This window comes from Papio anubis, chromosome 14, assembly GCF_008728515.1.
Source record: "Papio anubis isolate 15944 chromosome 14, Panubis1.0, whole genome shotgun sequence".
NCBI classification, from domain to species: Eukaryota; Metazoa; Chordata; class Mammalia; order Primates; family Cercopithecidae; genus Papio; species Papio anubis.
In genome coordinates this window covers 36882546-36899855 of record NC_044989.1, presented here as the reverse complement: position 1 = coordinate 36899855, position 17310 = coordinate 36882546, and the positions used below count along the sequence as shown (strand labels likewise).

Below are 17310 nucleotides of genomic sequence, written 5' to 3'. Positions count from 1 at the left end.
CTTTGGGAGGCCGAGGCAGGTGGATCACAAGGTCAAGAGATCAAGACCATCCTGGCTAACATGGTGAAACCCTGTATCTACTAAAAACACCACCTCATCATTTGTATCACTCAGATGTAGGCACTTCATAGATATTCTCTGGAAAAGCAAATCCAGTTCCATTTCCTTGCATTCCTCAGGTGCCCTGCATGGTGCTGAGCATGGCCTTGATATTCACCTCCTCCCTGATTCCGGTGCTAGGGGACTGGGATAACTGAGGGTCAGTTCCTTGGCTCAGCGAGAAGGGATAGTTCGCCACTAGACCAGGTGTCGAATGGCTGCTGTTCTGAGGGTGGGCACTGGTCAGAGATCAGTGTGAAGAGTGTCCTGCGTGGAGCTGGTCTTTTCGTTGTACCTTCTCAGAGAAATCTCTCCTCTCCCCTGCACTTGGCCCCGCTTTAAACATAAGAGTTAGTTTAGGATAATCCTGAGCCAAAATAGGATGCCTCAAATATGTTCATTATCCCTCCGGTTTGAAGGAATTAAGGAATTTTCTTGTACTAAGACTTCTGAGCATGATATAGAATATGAACATTAAACCCTTGAATGCAAATTAATCTGAGTTTCTAAACCAAAGTATACCGTCTCCAGTCTCCCACTTCTGACTGTTGGGACTCTGGCAGGACAATAGCTATAGGTCCCCAATGTACTTTCTGCTCATGTTGTCTGTATCTTAAATCCTGCCTTCTGAAAACAGATTTGCACTGTTTGTGAAAAACAAAACGGATAGCTTCCAAAATTCCTATCTGTCTCCCCTTAAGACTTGTATTTATCCTCCCTATGAATAGTGGTAACTCTTTCCAAATAGATTTTCCACTTTATCAGTCACTGGTCCGGGAAGTCACAGTGGCACTCAGTTGCTCAAGCAGCAAATCTTGTTTTTTGCAAAACAAGCAAATCAAGCTCTTCTCTTCTGCCCCTCTCCCCTCATTTATATTTTTCCCACCAAGTTCCTACACTCTAACCCAAATGCTGGAATTATAGAGCCTTGGTCCTGTCAATGCCCTTCTTATTTTCTCCACAGGGCACATCCTTCCACCATAAAGTGTTTACCAACTTTCACTACTGTAAAGTCTACACCCTGCTTGAGTCCTCACTTTGTACACTAAGCAGTGCTGGGACTCCCCAGTTCTTACATAAATATATCACCCGGGCTCCGGGCTGGAAGTAAGGAGGCATGAGTTTTAATCCTCAATGTGGACCTAACTAGGAATTTATTTATTTATTTTGAGACAGGGTCTCACTCTGTCACCCAGGCTGGAGTACAGTGGCACGATCTCAGCTCACTGCAACCTCCGCCTTCTGGGTTTAAGCGATTCTTGTGCCTCAGCCTCCTGACTAGCTGGGATTATAGGTGCCCACCACCACACCCGGCTGATTTTCATATTTTTAGTAGAGACAGGGTTTCACCATGTTGGCCAGGTTGGTCTTGAACTCCTGACCTCAGGTGATCTGCTCCCCTTGGCCTCCCAGAGTGTTGGGATTACAGGCATAAGGCACCTCACCTGGCTAAATTTTTTTGTATATAGTAGAGATGGGGTTTTGCCATGTTGGCCAGGCTGGTCTTGAACTCCTGACCTTGGGTGATCAGCCCGCCTTGGCCTCCCAAAGTGCTGGGATTACAGGCATGAGCCACCATGCCTGGCCCTAACTAGGAATTTAGTTAGCTTTTGGATGCCTCAGTTTCTTTTTTTTTTTTTTTTTTTTTTTTTTGAGACGGAGTCTCGCTCTGTCACCCAGGCTGGAGTGCAGTGGCCGGATCTCAGCTCACTGCAAGCTCCGCCTCCCAGGTTCATGCCATTCTCCTGCCTCAGCCTCCCGAGTAGCTGGGACTACAGGCGCCCGCCACCTCGCCCGGCTAGTTTTTTGTATTTTTTTAGTAGAGACGGGGTTTCACCGTGTCAGCCAGGATGGTCTCGATCTCCTGACCTCGTGATCCGCCCGTCTCGGCCTCCCAAAGTGCTGGGATTACAGGCTTGAGCCACCGTGCCCGGCCTCAGTTTCTTATATAACAAATGAGGATACTAACAACAGTCTCATAATGGTGAGATGCTGTTAGAAGGAGAGAATCATAGTGCAAAAGATTGCATATTATTTTATTATTATTTTTTTGAGACAGAGTCTCGTTCTGTCACCCAGGCTGGAGTGCAATAGCATGATCTTGGCTCACCACAACCTCTGCCTCCCAGGTTCAAGTGATTCTCCTGCCTCAGCCTCCCAAGTAGCTGGGATTACATGCGTGCACCACCATGCCCAGCTAATTTTTGTATTTTTAGTAGAGTTGGGGTTTGACCATGTTGGCCAGGCTGGTCCTGAATTCTTGACCTCATGATCCGCCCATCTCAGCCTCCCAAAGTGCTGGGATTACAGGCATGAGCCACCGTACCCATTAATTTAAATTAAATTAAATAATTTAAATTAAATCAAATAATTTAAATTAAATAATTTAAATTAAATCAAATAATTTAAATTAAATCAAATAATTTAAATTAAATTATTTAAATTAAATAACATTAAAATACATGTTATTTTAATGTCATCTTTGGTGAGGTCAAATTTACTCTTGTGGCTCTATACTGCCTCGGAAATATGGAAGTGCAAGAGAGACCCAGCAAGCGCCAGAGGAAGCAAGAACAAATCATCTAGGATCAAAATTGAAAATACACAGGCAATCTTAAGACAGGCTCACCCTTTGCAGCAGATGTCACTTTCTACACAGACACTGGAGTGTGTACAAAGACACAGACTGGAGAGGGCTGATGGTGCTGTGAGCTGGAAGTATGTGTGGGAGGCATGCATGGGTGTGCAAACACTTGTGCATGTAGATTTGTATAACTTTTCCCTTTTAGTATGAAATTGATTTCAGGGTGAAAGCAAAATATTTTTATTTCATAGTCTGAAGTTATGAAATAGCATTCAGTGATTTTTATTCCATAGTCTGGAGTTATGGAACAGCTTTTGGTGTCGTTTTTCTTTAATGTTTTACTACTTATCCTTAATAGAGCTTTTGTAGTCCCATTCCCATTGAAAAACCAGTTTGCTCCTCGCCTCTCTGCAGTAATGGGGAAAAGATTAGTATAGCCAGTGAAATCTACTAGTAACTTCTTAAACTTTATTTTGTGCATAGTTTTTGTCTTACTGCTCCTTCAAATTTCAGAGTCTACTAACTAGAAACCTTGAAATAGAATGAATTTTATATATTTTCACTCCCTTGCAGAGGTACAACTGAACAATCAACCCACTTATGTGCAAATAAGAAAAGGAAAAAGATAGCAGAAGTCTGAATAATTCAGAAACTTTATCCAGCATCCAGTAGCCAAGTGCTGACTCCCGAGTCACATCTCAAAGCTGTCCTGGGCAGCAGTTAGGAGTACCGGTGCTGCAGTCAGCTGGACTTGGGTTTGAGTCCCCACTATGATACTTTTTAATAGCATGGCTTTAGAAAAGTGATTCAACCTATCTTCTTCTTTAAGATGTGCGTATGAGTACTAGAAACTGCATAGAGGAATTATTGTCAGGATTAAATAATAAAAAGAAGGTAAAGTGCTTGGCACATACATGCTAGTCTTAATTCCAAAGATATTAAGTAAGCATGCATTTATCTATGTTTTGACTATAAACTTAAGCAAGAGTGGTATGAGGATTCTGTTATGGTATCTTCATTTAGGTAGTGACTTAGTCCAAAGCATGCCATGACTCCTGTCTTCTGTGCTAGATCCCAGACGAACAGCTGACCAAGTGGTAATACCTGTCACCCTTCTCCACTTTCTCCGTCCTCATTTTTCTCCAATCCATCATCATAGCTGTTATATTTCTTCCTCCAAACTTTTGGGCCTTCCTTGGTAACATCTCCATAATTTCCTTGCTCAGCACATACGGGTGGAAAAAAATGAGTTTATATCATCAAGAACTTCAGATTCCTTGTCATGAACATGAAAGAGTAAAATTCTCTTCCTATCCCCATCAAAGCATAAAGAGAAGTCAGTTGTCCTTTTTTATGGAGTGCTATGATGAAAGATGCAGGACCATGCATGACTTCCAGGTCATCCCTCCACAGTAAGGTCAACAGAGAAAACACAGGATGCTCAGTTAAGTTTGTACATTTTTCAGGGAGGGGGACAAGATGACTGACTATACAGCTGGGAAGTGCTTCTCTCACAGAAAAACCAAATATCAAGTAAACCATCACACTTTGAACAGATGTTTTGAGAGAAAACACTGAAAGTCAACAGAGAGGCAATGCAGACACAGAGGTGAAAAAAGGAGGAAGCCAGCAATCTTGCACGAAGTTGCTGGGTGCCAGGACCAGCTCTTAGTCCTGAACAGGACCTGAGGAAGATGTGAGTGAAGAAGCTGTGGGGCAAGGAAGCTCAGCGAGATTCAGAAGAAAGTTGAAATGCAACCCAAGGAAGCCAATAAAACGATCCAAGACTTGAAAGACTACGTAGCCATTTTAAGAAAGAACCAAACTGAACTTCTGGGATTGAAAAATTTACTACAGCAATTTCATGATACATTGGGAAGCATTAACAACAGAATAGACTAAGCTGAGGAAAGAATCTCCAAGCTTGAAGACCAGTTCTTTGAATCAATGCAGTCAGACAAAAATAAAGAAAAAAGAATTGAAGAAATGAAGAAAACCTCTGAGAAATAAGGAATTACGTAAAGTGACCAACCAAATGAGGCTATGACTCCTTGGCCTTCCTGAGAGAGAAGGAGAGAGAGTAAGCAACTTAGAAAAGATATTTGAGGATATATAGTTCACGAAAATTCCCCCAATCTCACTGGAGAGGTCAACATGCAAATTCGAGAACTTCAGCAAATCTCTGTGAGTGAGATACTATACAAGATGACCATTCTCAAGATAGATAGTCATCTGATTCTCCAAGGTCAAAGTGAAAGAAAAAAGTCTTTTATTTTTATTTTTATTATACTTTAAGTTCTAGGGTACATGTGCACAACGTGCAAGTTTGTTACATACGTATACATGTGCCATATTGGTGTGCTGCACCGATTAACTTGTCATTTACATTAGGTATATCTCTTAATACTTTCCCTTCCCCCTCCCCCCACCCCACGACAGGCCCCGGTGTGTGATGTTCCCCTTCCTGTGTCCAGGTGATCTCATTGTTCAATTCCCATCTGTGAGTGAGAACATGCGGTGTTCGGTTTTTTGTCCTTGAGATAGTTTGCTGAAAAATGATGGTTTCCAGCTTCATCTATGTCCCTACAAAGGACACGAACTCATCCTTTTTTATGGCTGCATAGTATCTCCTGGTGTATATATGCCACATTTGCTTATCCAGTCTATCATTGATGGACATTTGAGTTGGTTCCAAGTCTTTGCTACTGTGAATAGTGCTGCAGTAAACATACATGTACATATGTCTTTATAGCAGCATGGTTTATAATCCTTTGGGTATATACCCAGTAATGGGATGGCTGGGTCAAATGGTATTTCTACTTCTAGATCCTTGAGGAATTGCCACACTGTCTTCCACAATAGTTTAACTAGTTTACAGTCCCACCAACAGTGTAAAAGTGTTCCTATTTCTCCACATCCTCTCCAGCACTTGTTTCCTGACTTTTTAATGATCGCCATTCTAACTGGTGTGAGATGGTGTCTTACTGTGGTTTTGATTTGCATTTCTCTGATGGCCAGTGATGAGCATTTTTTCATGTGTCTGTTGGCTGCATAAATGTGTTCTTTTGAGAAGTGTCTGTTCATATCCTTCGCCCACTTTTGATGGGGTTGTTTTTTTTCTTATAAATTTGTTTGAGTTCTTTGTAGGTTCTGGATATTAGCCCTTTGTCAGATGAGTATATTGCAAGAATTTTCTCTCATTCTGTAGGTTGCCTGTTCACTCTGATGGTAGTTTCTTTTGCTGTGCAAAAGCTCTTTAGTTTAATTAGATCCCATTTGTCAATTTTGGCTTTTGTTGCCATTGCTTTTGGTGTTTTAGACATGAAGTCCTTGCCCATGCCTATGTCCTGAATGGTATTGCCTAGGTTTTCTTCTAGGGTTTTTATGGCTTTAGGTCTAATATTTAAGTCTTTAATCCATCTTGAATTCATTTTTGTGTAAGGTGTAAGAAAGGGATCCAGTTTCAGCTTTCTATATATGGCTAGCCAGTTTTCCCAGTACCATTTATTAAACAGGAATCCTTTCCCCATTTCTTGTTTTTGTCAAAGATCAGATGGTTGTAGATGTGCGGTATTATTTCTGAGGGCTCTGTTCTGTTCCATTGGTCTATATCTCTGTTTTGGTACCAGTACCATGCTGTGTTGGTTACTGTAGCCTTGTAGCATAGGTTGAAGTCAGGTCACGTGATGCCTCCAGCTTTGTTCTTTTGGCTTAGGATTGACTTGGCAATGTGGGCTCTTTTTGGGTTCCATATGAACTTTAAAGTAGTTTTTTCCAATTCTGTGAAGAAAGTCTTTGGTAGCTTGATGGGGATGGCATTGAATCTATAAATTACCTTGGGCAGTATGGCCATTTTCATGATATTGATTCTTCCTATCCATAAGCATGGAATGTTCTTCCATTTGTTTGTGTCCTCTTTTATTTCATTGAGCAGTAGTTTGTAGTTCTCCTTGAAGAGGTCCTTCACATCCCTTGTAAGTTGGATTCCTAGGTATTTTATTCTCTTTGAAGCAGTTGTGAATGGGAGTTCACTCATGATTTGATTCTCTGTTTGTCTGTTATTGGTGTATAAGCATGCTTGTGATTTTTGCACATTGATTTTGTATCCTGAGACTTTGCTGAAGTTGCTTATTAGCTTAAGGAGATTTGGGGCTGAGACAACAGGATTTTCTAAATATACAATAATGTCATCTGCAAACAGGGACAATTTGACTTCCTCTTTTCCTATTTGAATACCCTTTATTTCTTTCTCCTGCCTGATTGCCCTGACCAGAACTTCCAACACTATGTTGAATAGGAGTGGTGAGAGAGGGCATCCCTGTCTTGTGCCAGTTTTCAAAGGGAATGCTTCCAGTTTTAGCCCATTCAGTATGATATTGGCTGTGGGTTTGTCATAAATAGGTCTTATTATTTTGAGATATGTCCCATCAATACCTAATTTATTGAGAGTTTTTAGCATGAAGGGCTGTTGAATTTTGTCAAAGGCCTTTTCTGCATCTATTGAGATAATCATGTGGTTTTTGTCTTTGGTTCTGTTTATATGCTGGATTACGTTTGTTGATTTGTGATTGTTGAACCAGGCTTGCATCCCAGGGATCAAGCCCACTTGATCATGTTGGATTAGCTTTTTGATGTGCTGCTGGATTCAGTTTGCCAGTATTTTATTAAGGATTTTTGCATTGATGTTCATCAGGGATATTGGTCTAAAATTCTTTTTTTGTGTGTGTGTCTCTGCCAGGCTTTGGTATGAGGATGATGTTGGCCTCATAAAATGAGTTAGGGAGGATTCCCTCTTTTTCTATTGATTGGAATAATTTCAGAGGAATGGTACCAGCTCCTCCTTGTACCTTTGGTAGAATTCGCCTGTGAATCCATCTGGTGCTGGACTTTTTTTGGTTGGTATGCTATTAATTATTGCCTCAATTTCAGAGCCTGTTACTGGTCTATTCAGGGATTCAACTTCTTCCTGGTTTAGTCTTGAGAAGGTGTATGTGTCCAGGAATTTATCCATTTGTTCTAGGTTTTCTAGTTTATTTGCGTAGAGGTGTTTATAGTATTCTGTGATGGTAGTTTGTATTTCTGTGGGATTGGTGGTGATATCTCCTTTATCATTTTTTATTGCATCGATTTGATTCTTCTCTCTTTTCTTCTTTATTTGTCTTGCTAGCAGTCTATCAATTTTGTTGATCTTTTCAAAAAACCAGCTCCTGGATTCATTGATGTTTTCAAGGTTTTTTTGTGTCTCTATCTCCTTCAGTTCTGCTCTGATCTTAGTTATTTCTTGCCTTCTGCTAGTTTTTGAAAGTATTTGCTCTTGCTTCTCTAGCTTTTTTAATTGTGATGTCAGGGTGTCAATTTTAGATCTTTCCTGATTTCTCTTGTGGGCATTTAGTGCTATAAATTTCACTCTACCACTGCTTTAAATGTGTCCCAGAGATTCTGGTATGTTGTGTCTTTGTTCTCATTGGTTTCAAAGAATGTCTGTATTTCTGTCTTCATTTTGTTATGTACCCAGTAGTCATTCAGGAGCAGGTTGTTCAGTTTCCATGTAGTTGAGCGGTTTGGAGTGAGTTTCTTAATCCTGAGTTCTAGTTTGATTGCACTGTGGTCTGAGAGACAGTTTGTTATAATTTCTGTTCTTTTACATTTGCTGAGGGGTGCTTTACTTCCAACTATGTGGTCAATTTTGGAATAAGTGCGACGTGGTGCTGAGAAGAATGTATATTCTGTTGATTTGGGGTAGAGAGTTCTGTAGATGTCTATTAGGTCCACTTGGTGCAGAACTAATTTCAATACCTGGATATTCTTGTTAACTTTCTGTCTCATTGATCTGTCTAATGTTGACAGTGGGGTGTTAACGTCTCCATTATTATTGTGTGGGAGTCTAAGTCTCTTTGTAGGTCTCTAAGGACTTGCTTTATGAATCTGGGTGCTCCTGTATTAGGTGCACATATATTTAGGATCGTTAGCTCTTCTTGTTTAATTGATCCCTTTACCATTATGTAATGGCCTTCTTTGTCTTTTTTGATCTTTGATGGTTTAAAGTCTGTTTTATCAGAAACTAGGATTGCAACTCCTGCTTTTTTTTTGGTGTCCACTTGCTTGGTAGATCTTCCTCCATCCCTTTATTTTGAGCCTATGTGTGTCTCTGCACGTGAGATGGGTCTCCTGAATACAGCACACTGATGGGTCTTGACTCTTTATCCAATTTGCCAGCCTGTGTCTCTTAATTGGAGCATTTAGCCCATTTACATTTAAGGTTAATATTGTTATGTGTGAATTTGATCCTGATATTATGATGTTAGCTGGTCAGTTTGCTCATTAGTTGATGCAGTTTCTTCCTAGCATTGATGATCTTTACAATTTGGCATGTTTTTGCAATGGCTGGTACCCGTTGTTCCTTTCCACGTTCAGTGCTTCCTTCAGGAACTCTTGTATGGCAGGCCTGGTGGTGACAAAATCTCTCAGCATTTGCTTGTCTATAAAGGATTTTATTTCTCCTTCACTTATGATGCTTAGTTTGGCAGGATATGAAATTCTGGGTTGAAAATTCTTTTCTTTAAGAATGTTGAATATTGGCCCCCATTCTCTTCTGGCTTGTAGAGTTCCTATCAAGAGATCCATTGTTAGTCTGATGGGCTTCCCTTATGGGTAATCCGACCTTTCTCTCCGGCTGCCCTTAACATTTTTTCCTTCATTTCAACTTTGGTGAATCTGACAATTATGTGTCTTGGAGTTGTTCTTCTCGAGGAGTATCTTTGTGGAGTTCTCTGTATTTCATGAATTTGAATGTGGCCTGCCTTGCTAGGTTGGGGAAGTTCTCCTGGATAATATCCTGCAGAGTGTTTTCCAACTTGTTTCCATTCTCCCCGTCACTTTCAGGTACACCAATCAGACATAGATTTGGTCTTTTCACATAGTCCCATATTTCTTGGAGGCTTTGTTCATTTCTTTTTACTCTTTTTTCTCTAAACTTCTCTTCTCGCTTCATTTCATTCATTTGATCTTCAATCACTGATAACCTTTCTTCCAGTTGATCGAATCAGCTACTGAAGTTTGTGCTTTTGTCACATAGTTCTCGTGGTTTTCAGCTCCATCAGGTCATTTAAGGACTTCTCTACACTGGTTATTCTAGTTAGCCATTCGTCTAATCTTTTTTCAAAGTGTTTAGCTTCTTTGTGATGGGTTTGAACTTCCTCCTTTAGCTCGGAGAAGTTTGATCATCTGAAGCCTTCTTCTTTCAATTCATCAAAGTTATTCTCCATCCAGCTTTGTTCCGTTGCTGGTGGGGAGCTGCATTCCTTTGGAGAGGGAGAGGTGCTCTGACTTTTAGAATTTTCAGCTTTTCTGCTCTGTTTTTTTTCCATCTTTGTGGTTTTATCTACCTTTGGTCTTTGATGATGGTGATGTACAGATGGGGTTTTGGTGTGGATGTCCTTTCTGTTTGTTAGTTTTCCTCCTAACAGTCAGGACTCTCAGCTGCAGGTCTGTTGGAGTTTGCTGGAGGTCCACTCCAGACCCTGTTTGCCTGGGTATCAGCAGTGGAGGCTGCAGAACAGCGAATATTGCTGAATGGCAAATGTTGCTGCCTGATCGTTCCTCTGGAAGCTTCGTCTCAGAGGGGTACCTGGCCATGTGAGGTGTCAGTCTCCCCCTACTGGGGGGTGCCTCCCAGTTAGGCTACTTGGGGGTCAGGGACCCATTTGAGGAGGCAGTCTGTCTGTTCTCAGATCTAAAACTCTGTGCTGGGAGAACCACTACTCTCTTCAAAGCTGTCAGACAGGGACATTTAAGTCTGCAGAGGTTTCTGCTGCCTTTCATTAGGCTATCCCCTGCCCCCAGAGGTGCAGTCTACAGAGTTAGGCAGGCCTCCTTGAGCTGCGTTGGGCTCCACCCAGTTCGAGCTTCCTGGCCGCTTTGTTTACCTACTCAAGCCTCAGCAATGGCGGGTGCCCCTCCCCCAGCCTCGCTGCCACCTTGCAGTTTGATCTCAGATTGTTGTGCTAGCAATGAGCAAGGCTCCGTGGGGATGGGACCCTCTGAGCCAGGCATGGGATATAATCTCCTGGTGTGCCATTTGCTAAGACCATTGGAAAAGTACAGTATTAGAGTGGGAGTGACCCCATTTTCCAGCTGCCCTCTGTCACAGTTTCTCTTGGCTAGGAAAGGGAATTCCCTGACCCTTATGCTTCCTGGGTGAGGCAATGCCTCACCCTGCTTTGGCTCACTCTTGGTGGGCTGCACTCACTGTCCACCCACTGTCCAACAAGCCCCAGTGAGATGAATCTTGTACCTCAGTTGGAAATGCAGAAATCACCCATCTTCTGCATTGCTCATGCTGGGAGCTGTAGACTGGAGCTGTTCCTATTTGGCCATCTTGGAACCAAAAAAAGTCTTAAAGGTAATCAAAGGGTCAGATCACCGACAAGGGGAGCCCCATCAGGCTAAGAGTGGACTTCTCAGCACAAGGTTTACAAGCCAGAAGAGATTGGGAGCCTATTCTCAGCATCCTTAGAGAAAATAAATTCCAATAAAAAATTTCATATTCTGCCAAACTAAGCTTCATAAGCAAAGGAGAAATAAAACACTTTTCAGATAAGCAAATGCTAAGGGAATTCATTGCCACTAGACGAGCCTTGCAAGAGGTCCTTAAGGGAGTTCTAAACATGGAAATGAAAGAACAATACCTGCCACCACAAAAACACACATAAGTTCATAGCCCAGAGACCCTATAAAGCAACTACACAATCAAGTCTACAAAACAACCAGCTGACAACATTATGACCAGTCAAAACCTCATATATCAATATTAACCTTGAATGTAAATGGTCTAAATGCCCCACTTAAAAAGCACAGTGTGGCAAGTTGGATTAAGAAACAAGATCCCACCATCTGCTGTCTTCAAGAGACCATCTCACACATCATAACACCCAGAGGCTCAAAGTAAAAGGATGAAGAAAGATCTACAGAGGTCACTATTCTTATATCAAATGTTAAACCAACAACAGTAAACAGACAAAGAAGGGTATTACATAATGATAGAGAGTTCAATTCAACAAGAAAACTATCATAAATATATACACACCCAACATTGGAGCACCCAGATTCATAAAACAAGTACTTCTAGACCCATGGTAAGACTTAGACAGCCACACAATAATAGTAGGGGACTTCAACACCCCACAGACAGAGTTAGATCATTGAGGCAGAAAACTGACAAAGAAATTCTGGACTTAAACTCAACACTTGATCAATTGGCTCTAATAGACATCTACAGAATACTCCACCCAACAACTACAGATATACGTTCTTCTCATCTGCACGTGCAATATACTCTATGATTGACCACATGTTTAGCTATAAAGCAAGTCTCAATAAATTAAAAAAATTTGAAATTATACCAATCATACTCTTGGAACACAGTGCAATAAAAATAAAATCAATACCAAGAAGATCTCTCAAAGCCACACAATTACATGGAAATTAAACAACCTACTCCTGAATGACTTTTGGGCAAACAATAAAATTAAAGCAGAAATAAAAATATTACTGAAATTAATGAAAATATAGACATACATACCAAAACTTCTGGGATGCAGTGAAAACATTGTTGAGTGGAAAATTTATAGTACAAAAGGCCTACATAAAGAAGTTCTAAGTACCTTATATTAACAATCTAATATTGGCCAGGCGAGGTGGCTCACACCTGTAATCCCAGCACTTTGGGAGGCTGAGGCGGGCGGATCACGAGGTCAGGAGATCGAGACCATCCTGGTGAACATGGTGAAACCCCGTCTCTACTAAAAATACAAAAAAAAAATTAGCTGGGCGTGGTTGCGGGCGCCTGTAGTCCCAGCTACTTGGGAGGCTGAGGCAGGAGAATGGCGTGAACCCGGGAGGTGGAGTTTGCAGTGAGCCGAGATCGCGCCACAGCACTCCAGCCTGGGCGACAGAGCGAGACTCCGTCTCAAAAACAAAAAAACAAAAAAACAAAACAAAACAAAAAATCTAATATCACATCTTAGAGGAAATAGAAAAATAAGAACACACTAACCCAGGAGAAAAGAAATAACTAAAATTAGAGCAGAACTAGGAAGAAATTGAAACCCTGAACAGCCCATTAACAAGTTCTGAAATTGAATTAATAAAAAACCTAGTATCCAGAAAAAGCCCTGGACCAGATAGATTCACAGCCAAATGCTACCAGAAGTACAAAGAGCTGGTACCAATGCTACTGAAACTATTCCAAAATATCAAGGAGTAAGAAATCCTCCCTAACTCATTTTAAGAAGCCAACATCATCCTGATACCAAAACCCAGTTGAGACATGTGAAAAAAATAAAACTACAGACCAATATCTCTGAAGAACATAGATGCAAAAAATCCTCAACAGAATACTAGCAAACCAAATCCAGCAGCACATCAAAAAGCTAATTCACTGCAACCAAGTAGGCTTTATTCCTGGGATGGAAGGTTGGTTCAACATATGCAAATCAATAAAAATGATTTACCATATAAACAGAGTTAAAAACAAAAACCATATGATCATCTCAATAGACACAGAAAAAGCTTTTGATAAGATCCAACATCCTTTCATGATAAAAACTCCCAACTGGCTGGGCATTATAGGAATGTAACCTCAAAATAATAAGAGCCATCTATGACAAATCCACATCCAACATCATATTGAATGGGCAAAAGCTGGAAGCACTCCCTTGGAGAACTGGAACAAGACAAGGATGCTCACCCTCACCACTCCTATTTCAGATGGTACTAGAAGTCCTAGCCAAAGCAACCAGGCAAGAGAAATAAATAAAAGGCATTTAAATAGGAAAACAAGAAGTCAAACTATCTCTCTTCACTGACGATATGACTCTATACCTAGAAAACCCTGAAGACTCCACCAAAAGGCTCCTTAAGCTTATAAATGATTTCAGTAAAGTTTCAGGATACAAAACCAATGTACAAAAATCAGTAGCATTTCTGTATACAATAATGTTCAAGCTGAGAGCCAAATCAGAACCCAGTCCCATTTACAGTAGCCACAAGAAGAAGAAAATGCTTAGGAATACATATAACTAAGGAAGGTGAATGATCTCTACAAGGAGAACTATGAAATGCTCCCGGAAGAAGTCAGAGATAACATGAACAAATGGAAAAATATCCCATGCTCATAGAGTGGAAGAATCAATATTGCTAAAATGACTATACTGCCCAAAGCAATGTACAGATTCAACACTACTTTTATCAAACTACCAATGTACTTTTTCACAGAATTAGAAAACACTATTCTAAAATTCATATGGAACCCAAAAATAGCCTGAAGAGCCAAAACAATTCTAAGCAAAAAGAAAAAAGCTGGAGGTATCCCATTATCAGATTTAATACTACAAGGCTACAGCAACCAAAACAATGTGGTATCAGTACAAAAACCAGACACATAGACAACGGAAAAGAATAGACAACTCAGGAATAAAGCCATACACCTGCAACTATCTGATTGTCCTCAAAGTTGACACAAATAAGCAACAGGGAAAGGATTCCCTAGTCAATAAATGGTGTTGGGGATAACTGGCTGTCCATATGCAAAAGAATGAGACTGGACCCCTCCCTATCACCATATACAAAAATTAACTCAAGATGGATTAAAGACTTACATGTAATACTTCAAACTATAAAAATCCTGGAAGAAAACCTAGGAAATACCCTTCTCAACATTGGTCTTGGCAAAGAATTTGTGCCTAAGTCCTCAAAAGCAATTGCAGCAAAAACAAAAATTGATGAGTGGGATCTAATTAAACTAAAGAGCTTTGCACAGCAAAAAAACTTATCAGTGGAGTACACAGAAAACCTATAGAAAGAGAGAAAATATTTGCAAACTATGCATCCAACAAAGGTCTAATATCCAGAATCTATAAGGGACTTAAGCAATCGAACAAGCTAAAAACAACCACATTAAAAAGTGGGCAAAGGACACGAACAGACACTTCTCAAAAGAAAACATACAAGCAGCCAACAAACATATTAAAAAATACTCATCATCACTAATCATCAGAGAAATGCAAATCAAAACTACAATGAGATACCATCTTACACCCGTCGGAATGGCTTTTGTTAAAAAGCCAAGAAATAATAGATATTGGTGGGCTGCAGAGAAAAGGGAATGCTTATACATTGTTGGTGGGAATGTAAATTAGTTCAGCCAATGTGGAGAGCAGTTTGGAGATTTCTCAAAGAACTAATGAACAACCATTTGACCCAGCAATCCCATTGCTGACTATATATACCCATTGCTAGGTATATACCAAAAGGAAAATAAATCCTTCTACTAAAAAGACACATGCACCAGTATGTTCATTGCAGCACTATTCACAATAGCAAAGACATGGAACGAACTGAGGTGCCTATCAGTGGTGGATTGGATAAAGAAAATGTGGTACATATACACCATGGAATACTATGCAGCCGTGAAAAAGAAGAAAATTATGTCCTTTGCAGCAACATGAATGCAGCTGGAGGCCATTATCCTAAGTGAACTAATGCAGAGACAGAACACCAAATATTGCATGTTCTTACTTATAAGTGGGAACTAAGCATGGGGTACTCATGGATGAAAAGATGGAAACAACAGACACTGGGGAATACAAGAAGGGGGAGGGAGGGTGGCAAAGCCTGAAAAGCCACCTATTTGGTATTATGCTCACATCCTGGGTGATGGGTTCAGTTGTACTCCGAATCCCAGCATAATGTAATATGCCTTTGTAACAAACCTGCACATGTACACCTGGAATCTAAAATAAAAGTTTAAAAAAAGAGCAATGTCTCAGTGACCTGTGGGATAATTTGAAGTAGTGTGACATAAAGTTTCACAAGGAGAGGCTGGGGCAAGGGCAAACAAGAATATTTATTTAACAATTGCTTAAAATCCCCAAATTTGATGAAATATATAAGCTCTATGACTCTCAATCAGGATAACAAAGAAAACTCCACAAGAACACACTATAACCACATTTTCCAGAACAAATGATAAAGAGAAAATCTTAAAAGTAACCAAAGGAAAATGACACATTATGTATAGAGCAACAAAGATAAAAAAATGAATACAGACTTGTCATCTGAAACTATGCAAGGGGACAATGAAGCATAATACAGTACTAAATGAAAGAAGAAAAAAATAACTGTTGGCTAGATTTCTATATCTATAAATGAAGATTTTGAGCTAAAAAAATTTGTATATTTTTGCTTCCTAAATATGGCAACCTTGCATGAGGGCTCCCTCCCAACACCTTAATTCCTAGTTAGTTATTAAGTAGTTCAGAGCCACTCACCTGTGGACGGCAGCACCACACACACTGGAGTAGGATGCATACACGTCAGTGCCATAAACATGGAATTTGGGGTCTTGGCATCCTGCTGGACATTTCACAATGAACTCAGGATTGATGATCTTTCCGGCTTTGACATCGCAGTTGATCTGAGGCACAGCTGGGAATACAAAATGAGGTCAAAATTACACCTTGTGCTATTAGTTTATCTATGGGGTGACTCTGTTAGGTCTTAACTATTGACTGACTTAATCTCTAAAAGCCAGAGCCTGGGCTGACTCTACATCCCCTCCCTGTAGTGAAAGCAAAGATGTAATTAGGACATTTCCCAGACCAAAAGAACCACAATGACCATTCATTGCCTTTAACCTGCTGAGAACAAAAGCAAAAGGCTGATTCCTGTGCTTATTGAAATAATCAATTAACAAAGCAGAGATCTCTGAGAAAAGACTACCCACCTCCAGTGGCCAGAAATGTTATCTTGAGTCAAGGCAGGAGAGTACTGGTTTTTCAGATGCTCTGTAGCTAACCCAGAAAAAACTCTCATCCAACCTTACAGAAGGAAGGAAAAGTATTCCAGGAAGGGCATACAGCGGGAGCATCAGAGTTAGGAATGACCTGGACAAAGTTGGCTTTCTGGGTGGGAGCTCCATTATGGGGCCTGGTGGGTGGATGGTAGATTGGTAGGAATGACCCAAATTTAAGAAGGCTTGCATGCTCGTGTTCTGTGTAGGATGTGGGAGGCAATGAAAGACTTTTGGACCGGGAAGATACGTCAAAAACATGATATTTTGTCTTGATCCTAGAGGTTCCTCTAGGCTTAGATCTGAAGTCATAATGGGAGAGATCTTTTCTTATCTGCCTGGTGGAAAGCTGGGAACTCCCCAGCTGAGCATCCAGGGGAAGCTCATTCATTCTTTCCTCCCTCTGTTTTGGCTTTGCTATTGCTACTGCCAGCCTTGCGCTATCCAGTAGGCAAGTCTCCTGAAGCTGAAAGGTTTTCTGGGGATGAGGTGGAGTAGATGCTCTATTGACTGTATCCAAGAAGGGGTAGGACTGCATATTCCCTGCAAAGATTTTTCCTCAATAACTCCTGAAGGAAAAGGTCCCCTAGAGGACACTTTACTGGTGCCTTTTGATCTGGGAATGTATTCAGTTCTGGCCCCCATTCTTCAGAAGGGACTTTAAAACTTGAGCACAGTACAAAGAGGCAGCATGCTTGGGAATGGTCTGGAAACTACCAAATGAAAGGGATGGTTTGTAGAAATGGTCATTTGGACATGAGGAAGCAAGAATTGGAGG

At 40.7% G+C, this 17310-nt stretch overlaps 1 protein-coding gene across 2 annotated transcripts in view; it reads right to left on the bottom strand.

The window, feature by feature from the left end:
- Nucleotides 1–17310, bottom strand: part of VIT (vitrin) — a 127471-nt gene that overhangs the window by 62657 nt on the left and 47504 nt on the right. For both annotated transcript variants that reach the window (XM_003908500.3, XM_003908497.3), the window contains exon 4: nt 16012–16168. In XM_003908500.3, coding sequence (XP_003908549.1) covers nt 16012–16168 — 157 coding nt within the window. The remainder of the gene's footprint in view (nt 1–16011; nt 16169–17310) is intronic.